This window comes from Pagrus pagrus (genome assembly GCF_965226575.1).
Source record: "Pagrus pagrus genome assembly, chromosome: 9".
In the NCBI taxonomy this organism is placed as follows: Eukaryota; Metazoa; Chordata; class Actinopteri; order Spariformes; family Sparidae; genus Pagrus; species Pagrus pagrus.
In genome coordinates this window covers 10,792,358-10,812,745 of record NC_140193.1, presented here as the reverse complement: position 1 = coordinate 10,812,745, position 20,388 = coordinate 10,792,358, and the positions used below count along the sequence as shown (strand labels likewise).

At 38.8% G+C, this 20,388-nt stretch overlaps 1 protein-coding gene across 1 annotated transcript in view; it reads right to left on the bottom strand.

Moving 5' to 3' along the window:
- Window positions 1–20,388, bottom strand: part of asic4a (acid-sensing (proton-gated) ion channel family member 4a) — a 95,660-nt gene that overhangs the window by 6,431 nt on the left and 68,841 nt on the right. The window contains exons 2-9 of the mRNA XM_084362133.1: window positions 16,648–16,792; window positions 16,137–16,264; window positions 15,854–16,007; window positions 6,957–7,010; window positions 3,616–3,769; window positions 1,376–1,467; window positions 1,173–1,252; window positions 490–600 (exon numbers count right to left, since the gene is read on the bottom strand). Coding sequence (XP_084218259.1) covers window positions 490–600; window positions 1,173–1,252; window positions 1,376–1,467; window positions 3,616–3,769; window positions 6,957–7,010; window positions 15,854–16,007; window positions 16,137–16,264; window positions 16,648–16,792 — 918 coding nt within the window. The remainder of the gene's footprint in view (window positions 1–489; window positions 601–1,172; window positions 1,253–1,375; window positions 1,468–3,615; window positions 3,770–6,956; window positions 7,011–15,853; window positions 16,008–16,136; window positions 16,265–16,647; window positions 16,793–20,388) is intronic.

Sequence of the window (20,388 nt, the reverse complement as noted above, 5' to 3'; positions counted from 1 at the left end):
ATAGATACTGAGGTTTCCTGCACATACTCTAAACTAATCTGCTGTCTACATCTGTACTGGAAAATAAAATTTGATGTAAGCCAGTCACACCCTCCAAACCCAATCAAAGCTGCAAATATTTAATACCGACAAAATTAATCTTTTCTCATCTCAGGCTGACTTGTTTAAAGATGATGTTATAGGTTTAGTATGTAGTATGGAGACACTGTTATGCTTTAGATGTGAGACAATAAATCTGTTGTTCAAATATAAGAAACTTCAGAATAAAGTTGTGCAAGAACTAATGCAAGCTCCAGGGGAGGATGTGTGCTTTTCGCAGTGGTTAAGACTAATTAGGAGCAATACATTCTTCATTATTTTAGCAGTGGAAAAATTAATTTGCTTCTCTGTAAATTATTCCCTTGTAGTTTCTTAATGCAGTTACAGGGCTGCAGGGGAGGTTGTGTACTCATGAAAACAGTGCAGCTGGTAGTACAATGCATGCCGTACCTTTGTTTTCATCTCCTCCAGACCCACTGTTGCGACAGTGCTTGGCTGCTGCTTGCTCTTCTTCTCCTCCTTCTGCGGCCTCAGCAGACGCTGTAGCCGGTGCTTGATCACCTGGTTTCACCCGTAGCACAACGGCAGGGAGGGCAAAAGAGCAGAGATGAGTGCGGGAGACAAGAGACGCAGCAGAGTGAAGAGTTCATTCACTGTGATGTCTGCATTACAGTCCATGCCTCTGATTCTTGCTTTATTCATACATGTTTGGTAGTCAGCACGCAGCAGGCTAGAAATCTTATACAGCTGAGACAGGAGTTCATTTCAAGATCAGTGTTAGTAGCATGTCCTCAGCACAGACCTGAGCGGATATTAGTTTCTCCAGGCTGCAAATGAAACTCCTCACATGCACTATAAGAGATAACATGCACCACCAGTGCTGAGATTTTCTCATGATTTTGTCTCGGAAGAACACTTCATGTGCTGACGTTAAACATTAAAAACATACACTTTGTCCACATCGAGCGAAATTAAAACAGACACTGACATTGCTAATGTGTTGTGTAAACAGTTACATTCTGTTGCAACAGATTTCTTGCTGAAATCCAGCTGTTAATTAGCGCTAATTATATCTCAGCTCGTTCTCATCTCACAATGTGATTGGCTGATATGTGTGTGCGCTGATACTGCACCTCATAGATATAATCCAGTACTTCTAGGATTGTCAGGATGCTGGCTCCGATGAATAAGCCCATCTGCCCACCAATGTCACCTAAGAAGAAAGAGGACAAACAAAATGGACACGATGCCTAAGCACAGCGACTACAACCCTATATATATATATACCTTTCACTCTGCACGCTGTTTAAATATGCAGAAAGGAGAGAAAGCTTACCTAATAAACCTGCAACATCGTAGGCTTTCTTTTGCTCGATGGTTTCATAGTTCAGAGCTTCAAAGAAGATGTCTAAGACCAAGAAGTTGTCTCTGGATAAACAAGCAGAGTGCGAATGTCAAACAAACTGAAACACACTTGCTTACTAAAAATCATAATTTGAAAAAAATACCGTTCCGAGTCATCTTTATGCTCACTGTAAATTGTCATGATGGGATTGTCAGGCCTGTAGCGCTCTACACAGATCCAACCAGCGATTGTGAGATAATGAGGTGTTTCAGGGTTTAACTGAGATGAGCAGAACGAGCACTGACAGCGTGTTCAGTCACTGCCACGTCTCTGATCTCTCTGGATTTAGAAAGTCTGGTAATATTAAGCGTTGTGAGGCATCATGAGCTCTTTGGTTTAGGCGTGCTTACCTTCTACAACATCCCCCGTTATATGAGGCACTGAGAGGAGCTTGAGGATAAGTGCTTTAAGTTTATTATAATCTGCTGGTACGTAAAACAGGATTAAAAGTTAAAGTCACTACAAGTTACAATGTCCAATACATCTCACAGTATTATTGTGCTGGATGGAACGAATGATATGATGGTGTTTGTCAAATCAATCTCAGCACAAGGTCGATTTATGAGCTTTTCTGGAGGTCTAAAGCACATCTCACAGTTGTGTTTGTTGTGTTTTTATTTGCATAATACAAAAATAAAAAGTAGAAAGGTTAAAACACAAGAGAAACATCATATGGTAATAATAGATGTGCAGGCAGAGGCAAAAAGTCAAAAGGCAAAACATCAAAATTCAAGAGCAAAATAGCTCAAGACAACACATTTGACACTACAGTATTGTTACTGATGTATTTTCAAAATCAGCGATGAATTTTTAAGCACATTTGATGATCTGATAAAATAATTTTATTTCGGGTTACCACTATAATAGGTTTACATGCTTTAATGCTAAAACAAACCCATCAGTTCACAGCACTTCATCCCCCCACTGTTTTAGCTCCTGTCTCTTTAAGGACCCCCCCCCCCACCCACACACACACACACACACACACACACACACACATCCGTCTGCTCTGATTGGTCAGCTCACACACGCCTGACCCAGCACAGCAAAACAAAAACAGAGCAGCTGTGCTAAATTAACTCTTATGTGCCAAACTAGCTGCTAGGCATACATTATGCAAATGTGTGACATGGTGATGTGACATAGTGTGATGTCACAAAGTCGCAGTATTAAAGCCAGAACTACTGACGAGGTGTTTCAGGAGCAGTGTTTTCTGTGGGACACAGGAGCTTCTGTTGGTGCAGACTTTGACCTTTTGAACTCTCAAGATCTTTTACAAGCACAAGAAAGTATATAAAACACTGAAGGGACGGAAAAAAATGAAAACCAAATTATTTGTTATTTGTTTAAGGGTTAATCATAAAAATGGACATACAGATTTTATCAAACTAATAAATCGAAATTTCACACTCAGTGTTTGATGTTTATGATATTCTCTGAGATTAGTTTAGTTTTTTTCCATTTCCAACTGTTTGGCACAACAGGAAAGACCACAGGGGCCTTTTTTCAGGCAATCTGCCTGGTAGATACTTTGTCTGTCAAAGTTGATAATGTGGTGGTGCGACAGAAGAGTACAAAATTGAAAGGTTTTATCCTCTCAGGATCATTATTGTTCAATTAATTCCACGGCAGTCTGCTCTTTCAATATTTCTACGTTGATAGTGCAAATTTCCCCAAATGGGGTGCTGGAAGAAAAACATTACTATTTTTCTGTGGGGACCATGACAATCAAACACAAATTGTCATGAAGCCTATGCCAAAGGGACATTTATCAGATAGTGAAAAGCATATGAAATAATCCTCAGGATGACAATCCTGCAATTTAATGGAGAGTGCTCAGCAGACCTTTAGACCAGAAGAGAACAACATCCCAGATTCAGATAGTAAATAAATCACATTTTCAGATTTACATTATGCATACAGTATATACTTCTAATGACATCATGGTGCCTCAAAGTCAACTTGCTATCACCAGACTTTCAACCGAAATGCACAATTCACCTTAGGACAAAATTCAAATTGCTGCTTGCGTGAACATATAATTGACTTTTGTTTGTATTTATGGTTGTCAGATAGTGATCACAGCCTGGAGGTCAGAGTTTATGGCCCTTTTTATTGAGCGCTACATCACTGCTCATATGTGAGTTTAGTCTTGAAGGTTCCTGTCGTACCTGATGTAGTCCTCTGACTTGTCGTATTTCCTGGAGAGATAGCGAGCAGAGCCCTTGCTCGGGATTTTGACCATGGAGAGCTCTTTACCGTAACGGGTGAGATTACACGGCGTCTCGCATGGACAGGTATCCCCAGTGTTCTTCTGTTGCTGTGCTGCAACACAAAGGAAACAGCGATTCAACAGAGTCCGTTTCAGTGCTGATTTGTTGGCAATCACTCTCCCAGAGAAACATATAAAAGCACCGTATAAAAAGTACAACATAGAGTCTAGGGACAAGAAAGGAAAAAGTGTTAAGAATGGGAGAGTGTCCTCTAAGAATAGTATTTTTTTTAACCTCTTTGTGGACAGAAAACAGGCTGTAAAACACATCATTTATATATCATTAACTTATAAAGTTCTTATTGGAAACTTAGCAAATGGCTGCCCATTTACTCATCATGCAGATATGAATCAGCATTAGCATTTATTTGGAGTTGAGTTTCTGAACACCAGGCGAATGTAATTCAATATTCACTTCAGTTTTAGCTCTGTTTTGGTCTCCACCACATCCTGAGAAAAATATCTAGCCTTTTAGCTGCTAACTTGCTAACTTTGTCTGTGTTGTTTGATGCTGGGCAAGTAGCGTAGTGGTAAACAAAAAAAAAGCTGCCTGCTACAGCTGGAAACAAAATTGATGAAAGTGGTAACGGTGAAACAAAACAGTTAACCAAAACACTTAGCTAAAAGATGCTACAATGCTCTGCAGAGCTGAGGGGGGAGTGAAGAGTTGGGCGATAGATATCTGTGGGTTTGTCACCCCTTTCACATTGCACATAATCATTTGATCCAATGTCACTAGATGGCAGAAGGATACTGTAACAGAGTTGCCATTGAGGATGACGTTAGCGGCCGTTCACCCCGAGATCTGTTGCTAGATAAGCATTGTCAACAAAACGATTGTTTTCCCAAGGTACGGTGCTCCTCTCTTTAGCCCCACGTTGCGTTTTTCTAGGGAAGTATTCGCACTTTATTTTGCAAAGTCGTGGTGCTTCGCCAGTCAATGACATAAAATTGCCTGTTTGCACACACGGCCCTGTTTCAAAGGCAAACTGTGCTGCTCTGATGTAAACGCACTATGCCGAGGCGTTTTTGATGCGGCTGTGCCTGAAGCAACGAGTCTCTGTGTGATCAGGGCCTATGGCAGGAGAAGCTGTTGCTGCTGGACTTCATCTCGATGTCAAATTTAGTACTTTTCTACAAAACCTACCCAGTCAGATACTCTGTGTCAATCCTTGAAGTGCTCACATAGTGGCTGGCTAGTTAGTTTGCCGACTTCCTTCATCACTCTGTGATGTATCATCTGCTCTTTATTACACTTTATAACTTAATTAATCTCAATAGAGGCAATTTGTTTGAACAGCTTGTGCACACAAGAAAAAAAAACCCACAGTCACATGTAGATTCATAAATGAATAAAGAAAAATATGCCAAGCTCAGTGGAATAAAAAAAAGTCTATACATAGAAAATTTAAATAACTTTTAATAAATATTTTAAATAAAATCTACAGACCATTTAAAGCTGTAAGAGATTTTGAACAGCGGTTTGTTTTAAAAGCAGGTGAAACAATACGACTCCCTGATGGCAACAGAGAAAATTCACATACAAGAACATAGTCATAGGAACTAGAGGGGGTAAAGGGGCTACGACGCCACTGACAGGCGAACAAATGTAACGCACTTTGAATAAAATTGCAGATTTACAATTAAACAATAAATAAAACACAGGTCCAGTCATTTTTATATATTTCACTGCAGCATTGCTACAAATAATGTCTTTAATTGTCTTTTAAAAGACTTTAAACTAAAACACAACAGAAATCCTCCATTTTTGATTAGTTGGCAGGTGTCCATTAAAGCTTTATAGTACACCAGAACATTTCAATTATATGCACATTGTAGCCTATTTTAGACTACAGGTAGCCATAGCAACAGTACTTACAGACCACATTAAGTGAACTCCTAATTCTAATGACAATGAACAAACCCCTGATCCCTTCTGTAAGTGGCCATGCTGCAAGTAAAAAAGGAGCACAACTGTGTGGCTTTTTCAGCTCAGTTTGTAAGGAGGGTTTTCGAAAGGCTAACATGTGTGAAGGAGCAGATTTTAAGCACTCAGCATCATTAAATTATACCACATTCATGCCCAGAAAATTAGCAGTATTGAGTGTTCCTCCCTGTTGCATTGGCAATTTTGAGGCTTTTCATTGCAGCCTTTAAATCAAGAATTTACTAAATGTTTTATTGGATGAAATGTGCAACGAAATGTCAGGTCACATCAAATTTTCCAGACTTTTTTAAACAGTGGTCTCTGCCTTGTTGGAACTAGATCGACTGATGTATTAACGACATTATGTTTTAGTCTAACCCTTTTATTTATGAGAAAACAACTGTCAAGGTGTTTGTCTGGAGAATAAAAGGCTCTGCGAAACATGCAGACTCACACCCAGTTAACATGCAGACATAAACTGTTCACACATCGGCTAATACATATTCACAAAACAACACAACATACACTGGAGAGTAAATAGCTTTCCCTAATCTCTCTTTTCAAATTCCAAATGCATTCAGTCCAAAGAGAGCAACCACTCAAAGTACTAATTATAATTTGATGATTTATGATTTATTTTATAACCAACAATAAGGTTATGTGCATGCAGGAGCACGGTGGCATATATTCTTTGTCTGATATGGGAACAAAACACCTTTGCAATATAGATATATAAATTATATTCTCATTTATTACCTTTCATGGAGGGCGAATATATTCACACTTTTTGATTCAGGAATATGACCCACATGAATACGGCCCATTCTCGAAAGATATATCTAAGATTTCATTCAAACATATTGTGAATAGGGTTTGAATTCAGCAAAGAGAGACATAATTAAATTTTTCTGGCTTATTTGGATGAGAAATGATAATTATACTTATGTGTCCGCTATGATGACCATTTTTTACCGCGACCGTAAAGCCTTTGAAGCCAAGGCACCTTTGTTCAGATATGACGTCTGCTGGAGGAGAGTGAGGCCGGAGCTGAGGGTGGGGGTGCAGATATGCAGGACTGGAGCGTCGGTTTAATATTAACAGTTCAACAATGGAGGCAGCACAGCCATCAAACTCTAAAGTGACTAAATCACAATGAGGAAAAGTCATTTCAAAATATCAAGTCTACCTCCAGGTATTTGTATTACAGACAAAAAAAAAAAAAAATCCTTATCATATTTACTGATTGTGTTTCCATTTCCCTTTGGGGGAACCTATTGTAATGAGAAAAGAAATGAAGGAGGATTGTTTCTTACCGAGCGCTTTGTCAACACAGTTGATTTTACTGGGAGGGCAGATATCTGCAGTTCCTGGAGAGGAGAACAGAAAATGAGTCTGATCAATCAGACACAAAATGATCAGTGACCCGTGTCTGCTGCAAACAACACTCCACAGCTTATTATTCATCTCCAAAATGAAGGCAGGCACACAGAGGATGACTTCCATCCACGGCGCCTGGGCCATCTTGGACGTCCGTCCTTGATTGCACCGAGAAATGGAGCATGCTTGTTTCACCCGTGAGGCATATTTAGGGAGTCTTTAAAAAACAATCAATGAGTTACTTCCTCGCAGACAAACTATTATTGCCCCGACCATTAATGGCAGGTATTCATCAGCAGCACAATTAATTGGCAGAGGTGTGTCTGTCTGACTGTGAAATGTTGCATGGGTTTAATGTTTTGGACAAGTCCCTTTTCTACGCTGCAACACAGTCACCAGAATGACTGTTTCTGCAAACCACAGATATGTTGAAACTTTGTTTTTTTGGGTGAAATTTAAAATTCATGTCAAAAACACTTAGGATCATGTTTTGGCTTAAAATACCCGCTTTGGTCGCCACGAACACAGGTGGAAATGAAGTCTCCTTAAAAACATTCAGTGTCAGGCTTACAAATGTTAAAATGCTGTTGTCCCTAGTCAAAAATATCGCCTAAGTCCACTGCCATCGCCTCCGACTCCTGATATTAAAGTGAGATGTAAATATGTGATGTGAATGTGATACGACAAATGTGAACATTCGGTTTGCAGAAACATTAACTGCCAACATTTCATTCTGGCGACTGAGCTACACTGCTACGGTGACCGTGAGAGCCCAACACTCTGCAATGTATGAAAAGAGACCCACACAAACAAAACACAACAAAATTATTTAAAAAAACATCTTCACCAATTTGATGTTGTGGCCTCAACAAAACCAATGTTTGCTCTACCTCGTGACCAGCAACACATTAAAAAAGGACGCCATACCTTAGAACAAGTTTGCAAAAGAACATTAATGTTTATTTACAAATAATACCAAAATTAACCAAAACTATGGGAGTCTGGAGGCCTAAATGAACAAAAAGATGGAGGAAGTCTGGGCCAGCCAGTAGTGGGCCATAGGACCCAGAACGTCCCCCCCTAAACTAAGAGAAGACAACATAAAGACAAAGAGAAAATCTAAAAATGGTTAGGACTGCTTGATTTGGGAAGAAGAGAGCTCCTTCTCCTCCACCCTCCCTTTAATATGTGGCAGGGCTAATTGCCTGACGAGCAGCACCTGAGAGAAGGGAAGGAGAACAGAGGAGGAGAAAACACAGAAGGTGGGAACATGTAACATACATGAGTACACAACAAAATACAGAAATGCTGCAATAAGCACGGATGAAAACTGTTTCCAAGTTGCACTCTAGCATAGAGGGAAGTTCGTCCCAAGGTTTACCGCTGCCCTTCAATGAAGGCTTCATTCAGCTGTGAGATGATGGAATGGGAGTGGGAAGAGTCCGATTTGAGAACGGGCCTGTGCTTTGTGTCTCATGGGGGTTTTAACATCAGCTATCTGTTAGCGTGTTGGCAAATGAGCTTAAGTGTTTGGTTTTTTTTTTGGTGGGACAACAAGCATGCCATGTTTGGGCCTTTTCATCACTATTCACTGTCTCCTGGAAACAATTTTTTATTGTCATCTCTGCTACTCTCTATTTTGCAGCATTTGTCCTGAATACTGTGGACACATTGTCAAACTAGTGAAGATGTTTTCTTAATTTGCTTGTTTTGTCTGTTTCGATGTGTTTTCCTCAGTTTCAGTACACTGAGCTCAAACAGCCTTCGCAATCACTAAGAAATGTTAATCGATAGAAATCAATTCTTGATGATCTGAGGATTGAGCCTGTTCACATTCAGCTGAACAGAGTCAGACTTGTTCTGTCTGTCTGTGAGATATTGAGTTAATACTTTTAACCACAATGAGTAGAAATACCCTGCATTGATTTGACACCAAATAAATCATCATTGAACCTTGAAGAAAGAGAACTTTTCTTCCATTTGTGTTTTATTTTAAGAAATGTTGAGTGTGGAGGCAAAAGCTGTGCAGTGTCTCTGTCTGTCTGCTGTCCACATATTAAGAACAAGAACAACTTAAAAGCTATATTTGGGCTGGTCATCCAAAGATAGAAATAGGCTGGAATACTGAAATATTCATCTCGAGGCCCGAATAATCTGGGAAAACACAATTTTGCTTCTACGCCTCACAGTTCAGGAGTCATGAGCAAAAATAAAAAGAACAAAAAAAGCTTTATATATATTTTTGACCATATTTTAGGATTCTGTGCAGTCGGTTGTGTGACATCCTGCTAATAAACACAGCTGAAGACCACATAAATACAAAGACAACAATATAGCTCAGTGCCTTTAAAAGGACATGAAACATAAACGCACAAAGTATAAAAATGTAAACAATGAAAACTTGTATAAAAGACCAGAAGCGACAGATTGTAAACAAATGTATGATTATGTAAACTCATGCTGGGGACCATTTGTGGCTTGTTAAGTAGACTGTTAGCAGTTGCTGGATTATATAAGCGAGCATGAGAGAGAAATGGATTACAAACATTTGTGCCGTTCGTCTCAAAAGCCAACTGTTATAATGAATAAGAATCTGAGCAACACGAAACTGTTACTGCTGCTGTTACGGAGGAGAGAAAAATGGATTCTGTAAATTGTGTACGGCACAACGCTCCTACATTTCATTGATACAGTACTTTGTTGTCAAATCGAAGCTGTTCAGATTTTCAGGTCACAAGTTGGCCTCATGCTCCCTTGGCGAGCTTTTGAGCCAATTACTCTCTGGAGCCCTTATGAAGGAATTTGAGCAAACTTAATATGCAACAATACATTTTATTCACTATTGATGTGTGCAATGAACTAATGCAAGCTTCCTGCTGCCTTGAGGCCCTCATCTAAAGCCGAACTGGGCAAATGGCCTGGAAAAGCTTCCACATTTATTATCTCTGATATAATAAATATCATATCTGATGTGATACATCATCACGGAAAGCAAAGTGGTTTGGCTGCTCTCTTAACACCTCTGCTCCGTGAACAGCCCTTACTATCTATTGACTCTAAAGTTTCCCACTCTGTGGTCTTTTTTCATACGTGTCTCATTCATTTGAATGACTGTGGCAATAAAGAATATTTCTGAAAGAGGTGCAATTTCCTCAGACAGCTGACTGATGAGACAGAGGGTTGTTTTTACAGGTTTGGATCTGTAAACCCAGGCTTAAGATGGTTTTGCAGGTGTATGAGACTAAAAAAAATTAATAAAAAACACTTACAAAACAAGCATATATTGACATACACTGAAAAATATATTGTTATCTAGTAAAACAAATAATTTTTCACATATATTTGACAATAGATTCCAATATATTGTCATTTTGCTTCAAGAATATATCATAAAATATAATATATGTGCGTTTAAATAATTACATTGGCAATTTACTGTAAACTGATATGTATTTAAAAAGCTATAACGTACAATATATATTTGCATATATAACTACATAATGTACTTTAGGAAAATAAATGGAAGGTAATGGTAAATGGTAAAAGTAATTTTAACAATCTGTCAGTTAAGGGTGTTTAAATATACAGCTAGTGGTGATAACTTTGATATTTAAGAGTAAAATATTGATATAATGTTGATTATACACCTTTAATAATATTGTTGTGATTCTGGTTTTGTGATTCTGTTATTTCCTGTTTTATTTTGAAATTGTGCCCTCATGCTGGTGTTGCTTTTCAGTTCCTCCCATTGTGTGATTTCCCACCCTTTTTCTGTGTTCACCTGTGTCTTGTTTGTCAATCAGCACTGTGTGTATATAGTCTGTGTGCTCCCTGCTGTCTTTGTCAGTTCGTTCCTGTGTTTCTCAACCGTGTGACATTCAGTGTTTTCTAGTGTCTCCCCGTGGTATGTTTTCTGGTTTTTGTTCCTGGCTTTATGTTTCTGTGTATCTCTCATGATTTCTGGTTTGAACTTTGCTTTTGATTTGTACTTTGTCGAGCCTTTTGTGTTGCTGTTTGTTTTTTGTTGTTTGCTCTTCTTGGTTTTTGTTGGATTCTTGGTTTTTCGGAGAATTTCAGCTTTTTGTTAATAAAGCTTGTTTTCAGTTCCTGAACCTGCCTGCTTCCCGTGTGTTTCTGCGTTTGGGTCCTAACCTTTTCACAAAGTGGAACAAATATCATGTAAATAATTTACATTGTATTGATGTCAGATTTCTTCTGTAAATCAGTTCAACTGGTCGCCTCTTTACTATCAAGTGTTCTTTTTGTACAGTTATGGTTACAGACTCTTCACCTCCCTGTACTTGTATTTCGAGTGTAGTTCATTGGCCCAAAAGACAAAACGCACAATAAACAAAGTTAAAGATAATTTTTACTAATGACATTATTACTTCTGCCAAGGAGGTTATGTTTTCGCCTGGGTCCGTTTGTTGGTTTGTCTGCAGGATTACATAGAGACCACTGAATGGATTTCCATGAAACTTTGATGGAGGATGGGTCTCGGCCCAGAATAGACCCCAATAACTTTCAGTGAGGATCCAGATAAAGGGATAGATCCAGGGATATGTTCTCACTTACTGTAACGTTGTGAGAGCGTTGTTGCATTTCCATTAATTTCTCAGGGAATAATGCAGATACAATTTGAATTTGATGCAGATACAAATACAGATCTGGATCTAGCAGATTTGAATATGTTTAATTTGATATTAGATTAGGATTGATTGAATTGGGACTTGGCTGAGGTATGCTCTCTACCGAGTGCCATTCAAATTTTTCTTCTTTAGAATTCAAAATAGCAAAATTAGCAATTCTTTTGGCTTTGATAATTATGTAGTGAAAATCTGATATCGTGGCAGCCCAACATAGAGAATATATCATTTGATAAATACTGATATATTGATATAGATTCCAAGTACATTATTGAATATATATATATTTAGTGCAAGTAAAGTTTACACTAATATTAAACATTAGCCTGGCTCAACTCTTAATATCAGTGTAATAAGAAGTTAACAATGTTGCCATAACACAATAACAGGTCACATTTTATAATGACCATCAGTAAAAAATGTTATACTCAAAGTCAATTATACTTTAGTTAATAGTTAACTTCACTGTTAACAAACGATAAAACTATTCATAAACCATTAATTGTTTATTGTAAAGTTGCAACTGATATTTATAATACTTTATAATACAGTGTAATTCATCTATAGACATTAATTGGAGCCATTACAAGGCTGCAACTGATGTTTATTAACCTTTACGATTGTTGAATAAATGTTTAACTATAACTTTAACTATTTACTATTAAATCTTCCATTTATTAATGATGTTTAGTATTTATATATATATATATATTAGACCTACATATATACAAAATATATTTCCATTGCAGGGATAAGTAAAGTGCAAGCATTCAGATTGAGATGTTTTGATGCAGTAACCAGTATGATATAGGAGTTTGCCAGTTTTCCCCCAAATCATGACTCATATTGTAACACAATCACGATCTTGTAGTGAGGTAGGCACTTTCACCCTGCAGAGCACACAACTGATTAGAAACGTGTCCGCCTCACAGCCTGTCCAGATCAAATTATTAGCTGGATTTCTGCCTCCCGATCAGACCACCACTTCGGTCTGGCAATCACAGCTCGCAAATGGAAGTTTTGAAATGTGTAACCTGAAAATGTGTGTTTTTTTTTTAATTTGAAGAAAATTCCCTTTGTCATATAATGTATCAGATCCGTTAAACGAGGTTAAATCAGTATTAAGACTCGTTTCCACCTCAAATCAAATGTCTCCCACTGAGTTGTTTATTCACATCGATTGGCTTCCTCATATTTTTCAGTCAGGCTAAATAACACTGCAAATGTCAGCTGCTCTGTGTAGATATGTAAATGAAAATGCCTCCTGCATACATTCTGAGTCTCCTGCGTTTAACTTTAGATGCGACCACCTCAAACATGCCCACTTATCAGACACAGTTTGCATTCGGTGACTCATCTCTTTGACTTCACCCCCGCCACGATGACGCAGAGACTGAGTATGTCCAAACATCTTACTTTGTGTTGGTCGGACTCACCTCTAAAACATATCCCCGAGCTGAATAGGGAAACTGCGCAAATGTTGAGTGTCCAAATGGAAGCAATATCTATCTGACACACACGGCTTCGTGTTGTGTCTTCTATCTGCTTGATTCTGCTTTCACCAGATCTCAACTATTGGTTTATCTCTGATTTGTCATTGCTTTATCAAGGTAGTGTTTCTTAAGCTACCAAATAAACTTTCAAATTTTGCATTGAGTAATTTTCTCTTTTTATTTCAGTGTGAATTCAAGTGAGATTCTGATACACTGCCCCATTTGTGCAATTTGATTTCTTTTGCGCCAATTCTGTGTGCTTTTAATGTTTGTTTTTAGCATTTTTTATTCTTTTTTCCTCAGTTTGCTTTTGCTGACTGCTTTTATTGCTGCTATACTAACTTTCTTGTGCTTTTGCCTGTGTAATCTGTAAAGCACTTTACATGTAGGCTGCCTTTGGGTATGAAATGAGCTGGAGACATACATTTGCCTTGCCTTGTCTAATATTTTCTGGTTATTAATACAAAAAAGGCACACTACACTACACTAAGAAAACACTTTTACACTGCTGCAAATGTCATGGTAAGTAAGTGGTAATTACTAAGTAACATCATAGTTTTATAGATAACTACCCCAAAATTATTTTATGATAATATTATGCTTTTTTCCAACATGCAGATAATAAATAGCTGCTAATACCTTTCCAGAATTTCTAACTAGTTTCTGTCTGACTTCCCCTCAGCAGGCCACTAAAATTGAAGTGAGGTGTTAACATTATAATAACATTTAGGAAAGCTTTTTTCAAAGTTGATGAGATTTGGTGAGACAGAAATACATCACAATGTCATGATAAGCAGATGTTCAGCAAAAAACAGTTGGAAATTTCTTGAAATTACTAGCTATTTATTAGTAATTTGGGGGTAATTTGGAGGTTATTTCAACAAAATGATTTGGTAAATGAAGTGTTACCAGAAAATGTTTTCCTCCTGAATCCTAAATTTGTCCTAAAAAAGGATCGCAAATAAGAGTGATTCTTGACACATCACATGAAAATCATGTGCTCATTTGAAGCATTCTGTCATTGCGATGCTGTTGATGCTAACTTGATCCAACATAAAAGACATGAGCTGCCTAGAAAACCATCTACCAGTGGAAACTAAACATGAAGAACCACCAGGGCAAATAATCATAATAATAATAATGATCAAAATGATTAATGATGGCCACAGAAGCTCTCCCAAACAGCTGAAATGCATGAACAAGTGGATCCAAAATTCATTGAGACTTTCATGCAGTCTGAAGAGTCACTGTCCGGAGAGCTGCCAGAACTGCTGAAGAGCTTCCCACTCCAAATATTAAGCATCAAGGTCAGGCATCGGGCAGCCCAAATTATATCTGGGCTGGAATTATTCAAGTGGGCCAAAAATAATGACTTGTTTTGCACAATGGGTCATCTACAGTGATATCATGCAAATACTGGCCTGGTTTTTCAATCAGACTTAGCCAAACAATTTTTAAAACCAGAGAGTACCCTCTGTTGCAGTATTTATTCTTCTGTACCAGTGTGAGCTGTGTTTTGTGTTTGTGTGTTTCTTACAGTGATGGAATGTAACTGAGTACATTTACTTAAGTACAATTTTGTGTTTGTTGTAGTTTACATGATTTTTTCTAATTTCTGCTACTTTTCAAGTATAACATTTGGCTCCATTTGCCATTTTGGAGGCAAATGTTATGCTATTTACTCAACTACATTTATTTGATTACTTTTGTTACTAGTTACTTTGCAGATTTCATGCTGCATTGGAGACAAAGTTTTTAAATTAATTCATTTCATCAGCAATCAGATGAAAAACTCTGCTTGTGATAATCAGAAAATAAGCTGAAAATCGATCTGATGATCAGATGATCAGCCATGCCATAGTATACATATATATATATATAATTTACTTCTCATTGGACTTTTGATAATTAAGTACATTTAATTACATTTTTTTTTTAGATACTTTAAGACTTTTACTCTGGTACTATTCGTATATAAGACTTTTAATTTGACTAAAGTAACATTTTAACATGATATCTTTCACTTTTACTCAAATATGACTTTTAGACTGTGTTGTAAAGAGTACTAAAGTCATGCTTGAGTAAAAGTAAAGATATCATGGTGAAATATTACTTTGGTAAAAGTGAAAGTCACCCACATGAATAGTACTTGAGTAAACATGTTAAAGCATCTGATATTAAATGTACTCAAATATCAAAAATACAAGAAGAAGTACATTTTGCCTATATTTACATGTATGTACATACTGTATACTGTGGGCCTGCCTGATTATCAGATCAGATATTTGTTTGATTGTCAGAAGTAGTGTTTGTTTTTTATGCTATTGATGTTAAAATTAATAAAAAATGTGCTACTGTGCCTCTGATGCAGTGTGCAATCTGCAAAGTAACACATTATTACGTTAATTAAATAAGTCTAGTGGAGTAAAAAGTACAATATTTACAAAATGTAGTAAAGTGGAAGTATAAAGTAGCAGGTAAAAGTGTACTTCAGTAAATGGGCTTTTGAGCACTTTTTACAACACTGGTTTCTCAGTTCCAGTCACACATATACAGTATTTTGTTCTTAGTTATCAGTTTTTTTTTTGAAACAGTAACTTGACATCAGTGTGAGAGCATGATTTACGAGTTATTTGTGAACAAATATTTTTCTATATTTTTCTTTGTAAAAGTGACATAGGGTGCTGATCTTACCGGGCATGTGCACCATCCTGCAGTTGCACACTCGCAGGACCTCGTTGGTCTCGCAGAGCAGGCGACAGGCACTGATGCTGTATGTGTCGTATCCTGGGAACTTCTCTTTGCTGGTGGAGCGGCAGTTCCCCCAGGGCTGGGGCAGGTAGGTCAGCTAAGCACACAGAGATTTATTAGACCCCGGTCCGAACCACCAGGGGCGAGCGGTTGCAGGGAGAACAGTAATCTGGTGGTGGTGCGGTGGGGGAGCGGGGATGGTGTAGCTGTGATGAAGAAGACCTACCCTCTGCTCCTGACATGAAACAAAGGTCTGGAAACCCGGAGAGACTCCGAAGCCCAGCTGGTGGATGTAGGGAGGCTCGTCCTGACTATGGATCTGAACTCGGATGCCGGCCTCCAGGGACGTCTCATCTTCAGGATGAAACAGAGCACGAGCACGGGGCGTTGTGTAAAGGGAGAGTACAAGGGGATTTCAGACGGCTGCCTCATCTGACAGCTTGGTCTCAGTTTGAGGCTAACTACAAACCATATTTCAGTGATGTTTGAAAGACAAGCAAGTAGGGGTTAATATCATGTGACAGCTATAATCTGAGGTAGCGTGTTTTGTTCAGGAGTTTCCTTTCACAAAACATATTTTCCAGGTTGCCGGAATACAATCAAAAAATGCATTATTTACAGTACATGACCCTGAGAAATTGATGCAGGTTTTTTCATATATATATAAAGCCCAGCAGAGGTGTCTCGTGCTGTACCATAGGATGGGATTATATTGGACAAATGGTTTTGAGGCTTACTTGTCTCTCTCCAGATGGGCAGATACTCATCCTGCTGGATATCCAACATGATCTCCAGCCCGTTCCCCATTCCGCCCTGCTTGGTTTTCCTGGATGTGGTCCTGTTACCATTAAAAGTGTAGCATTTCCCATATCTGGTGTAAACCTGGAAGAGAATAGATTCCTATCATGAACATCACCATAAACATGACAGTCCACATGCAGGCTGTGACAAGAACATACTCGTGGTGCATTGAAATGAAGGCAGAGATATGAGAGAGTAAATAAATAAATAAATAAACAAACAAGCTGAGTATCTGCTCGAAGGAAGTTGCTGAATATTACCCACAAACCTCTGCACGCAGTCTGCTGGCTCTGTCCCTCGTGGACTTTGATAAGCTGTATTTGAATGAATTCCCAACACACACGCCACACAAACCCTGCACAATGCAGCTCAATAGTAGTACCATCCCACTGAAATATCAAATGGCATAAAAGATTCTTTAATCTCCCCTCAAAAGAAAACAAAAGACAATAAGAGAGAGGCCGCTTTGAATGAGCTATCACGTCACCACCTATCAGAGGAGCTGTCTCTATGGGGGACACATCATCTCTTTGTTTATGCTGCTCATCTAAACTGCTGCACTGCAGAAAATATCCATCTTACAAGGCCGTTATCTCAAGTGAGTTTTAAAGGGACAATCCGTGATCTGCATGTAATAAAAAGAGTATACTATCCACCACCGCAATCTAAAACGCAGGATGAGAACCTGCCATCACATGACTAAAACAACAATACGTTTTGATCCTGTCTGATTGATTACATCGCGGAATATGTTGTGAAAAACTCGACACAAAATGATTTTCAATTATTCAATTGACCGCTCGCTAACCCCTTCCCTCAAACAGTGACAGTCCATGCATGCCATAATGGCCAACCTCTCAGGCTTTAGATTTCTCGTGTAGGAGAGGTGTGCATGTGGCATTTGAAGACCCTTTTACAACAGTCTCGCTTTACAAGTTATCTTGGAACATCAAAAAAACCAGAGACTTCATTTCCAACCGACTAGCTTACGTTAGCCTAATCACATATCAAGCTAACTATCATCAGAGCTGATAAAATCTACATGTGACAGTTCTCGTTTCAGCCGACAGAAGTGAGAGTTGCTTGGTAGAAATGAAAAGCTGCACTGCTCCTGAAAATGCAAACAAAAAAAAAGAGACTGCAAAAGAAAACAAAGTCACTAAATCTGGTTTAAGGAAAACAGGCTTTTCAGAAAAAAACGTTTGTGACTTCAAACAGCAAGCAGAGTTATGGCTCCTGCTGCACATGCCAATCCCGTGGACAATCCTGAGAGTGCAGCTTTCTCCTCTAAATGACATGCATTCGTAGTACATCTTTTTACACGGTGCAGAAAAAGAGTAATCTATTGGATTTGCCCAAACATCAAATGAAAGAAGACAGTGATGAAAGCATTAAGCCGAGGAAATCACATGGCAGCAGAGGGTCAACCGACAAGTCGCTGGAGAAATGACAGTGAAATAACAATCGAGCTGAGTAGACGGCAGACATATCATTAAAGAGACGCTGTGACAGTCTGAGCATTCTCCAAAACATCGACTTCTGTGTTCTGACTTTGATATCGGCTTGATCCACCTAATGAGGGCTATGATGTCTAAATAAGGGATGCTGGTGGAACAACACAAGCTCTCATTTACGGACCACAGGGTGTATTCACATCTGAGATGGCTGAACAGCAAATCAAAGCCACGGTGGTGGGGTTCAGTCAAGTAATTCCCTGGAACAGTGGGCAATTTCATGATATCCACAACAGTGATTAGAGCAAGAAATGAGTAGCATTTACAAAAGCTCGGCGTTTAGAGAGACAGCTGTGTTTTATGCAATAATAGGCCGAGGGGCTTTTGATCTGCGCGTGTATGCACGCATGTTTATATTGAGTGCGGGTGTGTTTCTGAATGCTTTATGATTGGCAGCCTTTCAAAGTGAGTCTTAGTTGAGGATTCAGAGAAATGGCTGACACAATTACAGATCTCAGGTCAGGGCTGTGATGTGGTACAAAGGGGTCTCCATGGTGAAAGCGTGCTCAGTAGCCACTTAACATTTTCTTGCAAATTGCGGCATCTTTTCCAGCCAGCGTGATTAGAAAATTGGGCGGTGTCGAAGTGGGGTTGGGGGCCCGGCGAGAGGGGGCTCAAGTATTCAAGTGTGACTTTTTGACTGACATGTGCTATTAGGTTGAAATGGTTTAATCTCTTTTTGGCTGGTGCGGAGCAGTTGAGGAGGTAAGCTGCACTTATCATTGATCCTCCCCCCGTTCATTGACACACTTAAGCCTCGGCAGGCAGAATTTATCTGATGGAGCAGGCAACAGAGGCAAAAGGAGGATTTCACTTTAGAAATGCTCAAAACACCCCGACCAAGTGCCTGGGTTCCGCTCGAAAACTTTGGGCTCTGGAGGATGCCCGTGTGTTCACAAATGATGTCCCCAGAGAGTACGGCAAAGTTTTCCCATCACCTCACCCAGGAAATGGTTTTTGGCAGAGCTTCCACTGTTTTTTTTTTCTCTGCCTCTGAAGCCCCCCACCCCTACACCCCAACCCTTCTCTTTCTGCATCTGCAACTTGATTGATGGAGCATTTTTCTCCTGTTACATCCTGCACCGAATTTAGCAAAGGTAACAGGGCTGACTTGGGCAATTCCCAAGAGGGAACTTGGCACTGCTGTTGACAAGCTGAAACAGAGCAGCAGCATGGCAGTTACAATCCAAATGAAAAGAGGTTTTGTTCTTCTCTCAGTGACTCAAGTTGTTTACAAGAGCTAATCATTGCAGCACTTAATGTAGCATTGTTCACTCTGTTCTCATTCAGAGGTCTAAAACAATATCATTGCATTGAGCAGACTTTCAGATGGTGAGGGATCAAAACATGCGGTTCTGTATTATTCTGCAGGTTAGGTCTGAACACACGGACTCTTTCACAATCTTGAAACTGTCACAACTTCTGCTAAATACCATGAGTGCTTTTATATATGTACTGTATAATATTATTTTTCTATTTGTGGGCTTCAATCACTGGCCCGGGATCCCAAAACCACGGAGGTCCTGAAGGCCTGAAGGGCTCATGTAGCAATTAGCTCGAAATAATGACTAATTTGCATATGCATCACTATGAACTGAAATTAAGAAGGCTGTTAGAGGGCTGTAATAAGGATTTTTATAAATAATGAATCAGGCTTGAATGTGTTTGGAGTTGCTTGGTCACAGGACCCTAAAACTAACGCAACTAAAATAAGTCCAACTATGGATAATTTTATTATTTGTACTCTCTCAGACAAGTCAATTCAGTTTTATTTATAAAGAGGCAATTCACAACAAAAGTTCTCTCATGACACTTCTTAATTAGAGCGGGTTAAGACCTTACTCTTTAGTTTAAAGAGACCCTAAATTATCACATGAGCAAGCACTTGACAACAGTAGGGAGAGGTGAAAAACTGCCTGGTGAATATAACATATATAATATAAGCCAGATATTGAGTCGGTGGAGACCAAGACAGAAGAGGTGGGCAACAACTTGACACTAAATGAATGCTAATGTCACTCCGTATCTGCTTTATTATCAATAAACAGTAACCTTTTATGGTAACAAGGTAACCTTTTGAAGGTGATACAATATGCCTTTGTTGTTTACAGCTTGTTTCTGTGGCCCCAAAGTAGCCAAAAATCTGTTACTGCTTAAAAGGAT